General features: G+C 42.6%; 1 protein-coding gene across 2 annotated transcripts in view; it reads right to left on the bottom strand.

The window, feature by feature from the left end:
* Positions 1-590: 590 nt before the first annotated feature.
* Positions 591-6,000, bottom strand: part of WIPF3 (WAS/WASL interacting protein family member 3) — a 38,571-nt gene continuing 33,161 nt past the window's right edge. For both annotated transcript variants that reach the window (XM_082298917.1, XM_082298918.1), the window contains 2 exons: positions 5,317-5,418; positions 591-4,588 (listed from right to left, as the gene is read on the bottom strand). In XM_082298917.1, the coding sequence (XP_082155043.1) occupies positions 4,548-4,588; positions 5,317-5,418 (143 nt within the window). In that variant the 3' untranslated portion in view covers positions 591-4,547. The remainder of the gene's footprint in view (positions 4,589-5,316; positions 5,419-6,000) is intronic.

The raw sequence follows: 6,000 nt of genomic DNA, 5'->3' as shown, positions 1-6,000 counted from the left end.
CTGTTTCTTAAGAAAGAAGAAAGCAACACTTGCAATTATCTCATGGGCATTTATGTCCGTATTTGGAACTGCTTATATGACGGAATTAATAAATGGTTTTGAGCACAGTGATCCAGGCAGTAATTTTCTAATAGTATGTTGATTTTGCTTCAGTTGTGTAGTGCATTTAAAAACAAAAACCAAAAAACATGGTTGGGTGCAGTCAGTATAAACCAGAGCAACTGCATAGTCTTAACATTTCCAGTGGTCTTGAGCAGAGCTGTGCCTCAGTGGAAGGACACAGTGGGACTTGTGGGAGCAGCTGCCCCAGGGTGAAAGCCAGTGTGATTCTCTGTATCTCCAGAAGCTTCGATGGATCTTGAATGACAAATATATGGAAACAGCATTTCAGTAATGCTAGCAAATACACACAGGATTTCTAGTTTCATCCCTGAAAGATGTTTATTTCTAAAATACCCAAAGCATAATAAAAAATGGAGTAAAATTTTCTTCTCCTTTATATATATTTGCTGGTAGGTAGTCTAGCATTAAGTAGTTTTAAAATCTTTAGGAAGGTACTTACTACAAAGCAGTACACAAATTTCAGAATAAATGAGAGCAAACAATATGCCACCTTTAATAGTACTATAACAAAATAGTTTTTAAAGCAGTATTCAACTTTTCCATTTGTTTGAGCAGCAATGTAGATGTAGACCCCTGCTTGTTACTATATTCATGCATATTTATCAAGTAACTACAATAATGACAGTGACAGTATTGGTCAAAGCATCACCACTCTTTTTTCATTTTTCTTTTCACATGATGTACAGCAAGGTACCATAATAGGCTAGAAAAGACTAATGTTGCTTTCTTGGAGTCCTGGGGGTGAAGAGCTTCTTACCCCTACACCATCTCACACCATGAACATGCATGTGTGTGGGAATAGTTAAAGCATAACAGAGCTGCTGTAAGAACAAAGAGAAAAGCAGGGATGTAAAGATGCCGTTACCTGTCTTTTCTAAGTAGTTTTGTGTAAGGGCAACACCATGGAGAAAGATCATCTGTGATCTATAACATTATTACAGCTCTAACTGAGGGGAATTGATGGCAATTATATAAATTAATGCCATAACTGAAATAGCCTAGCTGTTAGCACCAGACTCACCCTGGCATAGCAGTATTCTTTTTCAAGTTTGTGAATCATGGAATCATTTATATTGGAAAACAACTCTTGAGATCATTGAATCCAACCATTAACTCAGCACTGCTGTGTCCGCCAGCAAACCATGTCCCTGAGTGCTGTATCTACAGGTCTTTTAAATACCTGCAGCTATTAAATGGTGACTTCACCACTTCCCTGAGGAGCCTGTTCCAATGCCTGACCACTCTTGGTGACAGATTTCTTCCAAATACTGAATCTAAACCTCCCCTGGCACAGCTTGAGGGCATTTCCTCTTGTCCTGTGCCTTGCTACTTGAGAGAAGTGACTGACCCCCCATTAGCACAGTATCCTTTTGGGTTATAGAGAGCGATGAGGTCCCCTCTGAACCCCAAGCTGGGATGTTGTTGGCCTTCTTGATCACGTGAGCACACACACACTGGCTCCTGTTCAGCCACTGTCAACCAGCACACTCAGGTCCTTTAGTGCCAGGCGGGTTTCCAGCCACTCTGCCCCCAGCCTGTAGTGCTGCCTTGGGGTGTTATAACCCAGGTCTAGGAACCCAGAAAAGCTGTAAGAAGGGGAATCAAAGGGTGGTTGGGATTGAAAGGGATGGCTACAGGTCACAGAATCACAGAATTAACTAGGCTGGAAAAGACCTTTGAGATTGTCAAGTCCAACTTATGACCTAACACCTCCTCATCAACTAAACCATGGCCCTGAGTTCCATGTCCAGTCTTTTTTTAAACACATCCAGCGGCGTGACTCCACCACCTCCCTGATGATTCCATTGCCCAGTCACTCTTTTCAGTGAAGAATTTTTTCCTGATGTCTAACCTAAACTTCCCTTGGTGCAGCTTAAGACTGTGTCCTTTCGTTCTATCAGTCATTGCCTGGGAGAAGAGACTGACCCCCACCTGGCTACAACAACCTTTCAGGTAGTTGTAGAGTGATAAAGTCTCCCCTGAGCCTCCTTTTTTCCAGGCTAAACAACCCCAGCTCCCTCAGCTGTTCTTCATAGGGCTTGTGTTCCAGGCCCTTCACCAGCCTTGTTGCCCTCCTCTGGACGTGTTTGAGCGTCTCAACGTCCTTCCTGAACTGAGGGGTCCAGAACTGGACACAGCACTCAAGGTGCGGCCTCACCAGTGCCAAGTACAGGGGAACAATGACTTCCCTGGTCCTGCTGGCCACACTATTGCTGATACGGGCCAGGATGCCACTGGCCTTCTTGGCCACCAGGGCACACTACTGGCTCATGTTCAGTTGGCTGTTGACCAGAACCCCCAGGTCCCTTTCTGCCTGGCCACTGTCTAGCCACTCTGTCCCCAGTCTGTAGTGCTGCTGGGGTTTGTTGTGGCCAAAGTGCAGGACTCAACACTTGGAGTTGTTAAATGTCATGTTGCTGGACCTGGCCCATCAATCCAGCCTGTCCAGGTCCCTCTGCAGAGCTCTCTTGCCCTCCAGCAGATCAACACATGCTCCCAACTTGGTGTCATGTGCAAATTTACTGATGGTGGACTCAATCCCCTCATCCAGATCATCAGTGAAGATATTAAACAGGACTGACCCCAGCAGTGAGCCCTGGGGGACACCACTAGTGACTGGCTGCCAACTGGATGCAGCACTGTTCACCACCACTCTGGGCCCAGCCATCCAGCCAGTTCTTAACCCAGCAAAGAGTGTACCTGTCCAAGCCATGGCTGCCAGCTTTTCCAGGAGTCATCTGGTCCAATACCCCTGGCCAAGCAGGGTCACCTAGCGCTAGTTGTCCAGGACCAAGTCCAGATGGCTTTTGAATATCTTTGAGGAGTGATTCTACCAGGTCCCTGGGCAACCTGTGCCGAGGCTCAGTCACCCCCACAGTCAAAAAGTGTTTTCTGATATTCCAACAGAGCCTCCTGTGTTGCAGTTGCTGCCCATTTCCTCTGGTCCTGTCACTGGACATCACTGAAAAGAGTCTGGCTCCATCTTTATACCCTCTCTTCAAATATTTATATACATTGAAGAGATCCCCTCTGAGCCTTCTCTTCTCCAGCCGGAACAGTCCCAGCTCTCTCAGCCTTTCCTCATAGGAGAGATGCTCCAGTCCCTTCATCACCTTTGGGGCTCTTTGTAGGACTCTCTTCAGCATGGCCATGTCTTCCTTGCACTGGGGAGCCCAGAATTTGGACACAGCACATGTGGCCGCACACAGGTGTGGCCTCACTAGTGCTGAGCAGAGGAGAAGAATCACCTCCCGTGACCTGGCACCACTTCTCCCAATGCAGTGAACTGCACAGGAGTAAGGGTAATTCTTGCTAGAAATAGACATCTTAGGACCAGATCTGAACATCTGTGATCCAGAGACCTTACCCAAGGTCTGAATATTAAAAGCAGAAGTTCAAGTCTTGTCTGCTGCTAGGTTGTTACTTTTCCCAACCAACTCTATTTGAGACAAAAACCACTTTGGAGACTGAGTGTTCCACATGGTGCGTTTTGGACAATGAATCCTCTCTGCTGGCAAATAGTAGTAGCTCTAGTTGCCTGTTTAAAATGTAGGTTTTGGACCACTCATCCAAAGGCCTTGTAATTGCTGAGTAAAGGCAAACTATCAGAGAAATGGTAAATATCCACTCTGCAGGCAGGAAAAGACAGGACACATGTCCTTACATACGCTCATCACAGCATGTGTATTCACATGCACCATTTCTTTTGCTTGCTTACAATAGAGCAACTTCCTTTTCCTCTACTTTGGAAGGGTTCTGTCATCTTTGTCAAGTCCATGACCACCCTACCCAGCTGGGCTTCTTCAGACACTACCCTATAAGGATCTGTAATCATTAGGAGGTAGGCTCAATAGCAGCCACAGCTCCTTGGCGTCTCCTCTTCACGCTTCATGAGAAAGGGATTGTGGGCCCATCTCTTCATGAAAGTGACATCCTGCTATATGCTGAGGACAGGCACAATGGAAGAAGTGAAGAAACGTAACACCAGACTAAAGACAGCATATTAGTTTGACAGTTCATTGAAAAAAATGTCTGAATAATAACTGTAGAATTTCCAAAAATTATGATGGAAGGGGAAAAAAGAATTACAGGCACGTAGCACAAAACATTCTGAGGTAACATTGTCAGAATGATAAGAATGAGAATTGTTTCAACACTACAAAGAATTTAAATTTTATGCTGCTTTGCTTAAAAAATATTCACCTATATACAGTAATTTAAAAGCCTGCACTAACATTCCTGTAGTATGTAGGCCAGTTCAAAAGGTGTCATTGATACTGTTTTTCCAGTTTATAGAAATGTTAACATTGCAGTACTTGCAACTCAAGTACAATCTATCACTGCAATGGGGACCCCCTTCTGTTTTCTATATTATTTTGATCTTCTTTTTCAATACTAGTCCAGAGAGCATCAGAAGAGTCTTCTCATCTCACATGTGTTCTTAATGGAGGATTTTTAGAGGGATCTGTAAATAGATAGGAATGAAAAGTCATGCAAAGTACCTTAGCATGGAAACAAAAGAAAACATAACAAAAGGTTATTAAAAGTTGGAGATCTAATAATACAGAAAACCGTGTTTTACAAAAAGCAGAATATGGGCATGAGATCTTTTGGCACCTTCAACTACCCATTTTCAAAGCTGGATAGGTGAACTGCTCTTACAACAGTGACCTGATTCTAAGTTTCTCAGTTAAGAAGGGAGGAAAAAAAAAATAAAGCAAGGTTCAGCCATTTATCACTTTCCTGACAAAATTCAGGTACTAAGTCACTTTGTTATTCAGGTGTGTAAAACACCATGCATGGGATTTAAATCAAAATACATGATGGAATACACAGATCAAGTCACCTTTCTCTGTGATTTCACAAGTTAATGAACAAAAAAATCAAACTCAATAGCTGCCCAAGTCTGTTCTATGACATTACTGTTTTTAACATCACAGGCTTTGCAAATTTAGCAGTCTAGAAACACAGGCTGCATGTCCAGCCACATAATTTGTTTTTAGCTAAGATGCTAAAGTAACTAAGTGCTTTTCATTATATCTTTGGTCCCTGTTGCCACTGTGACAAGTCCCATTCCTCTCTGTGCCTATGCTAGCAGTTCAGTTATGTTAATGCTGGTTCAGTTCTTTATTTTTCGTCCCCATTCTTAAACCTCTTGATAATGATCAGATTTTTTCATGTTTACACACTTACCTCTGGGTATCTTGCTGGGATATGTTTTCTGAAATGGTTTGAATTCATCAGGTGGGGGGAAATCCTCCACAGAATGGAAAGTAAATTTAGATTCAAAGTCATCTGGGAAGTTTCAGGGAAATAAACATTAGTGGCTGCTAGAGAGAAACTTAAAAAAAAAATCCTCAACAGTGTTGCCACAAGTAATTTCAATTAAAAATGCTGGCTTATTTTCCCCTGGAACTGATAGTGGCTCATTCCATAAAAACCGTCTTGATGAGTAGTTCTGTGAGCCTTCCAAGTTTTCTGCCTTAATTGCAATCACTGCCTGCTACTAAAACTGAAGTTAAGCTTCTGGCTGCCATTCCAGTTTTCTGCATTGATGGTATTGTGGTAATAGAGGTATTCCTTGGTGGTTTTCAAGACATGTAGCTGTAAACAAGAATGAATGGCCAATTCATCAGACCACAAAAATAATTCTTCGTGGTTTTTGCCCTATATGGCTGAAGCCTCTAAATGTCCAAGATCTGGTTTTAAGAATCGTAATGTAAGCACACTATGGGAACTATTCATATTTTCAAGTAATTTTGCAGGTAGTACATGCTTTTCTAGTGATTGAATTCAAATCCTTTGTGAAAAAGCCTTAATTTTCTATCATTGTATAAGTTGTACAGAAATGTTTCTATTATACTACCCTGTTAATCC

The sequence above is a fragment of the Coloeus monedula genome (assembly GCF_965178545.1).
Source record: "Coloeus monedula genome assembly, chromosome: 1".
Classification (NCBI taxonomy): domain Eukaryota; kingdom Metazoa; phylum Chordata; class Aves; order Passeriformes; family Corvidae; genus Coloeus; species Coloeus monedula.
This window is presented reverse-complemented; position numbering and strand designations above follow the sequence as displayed.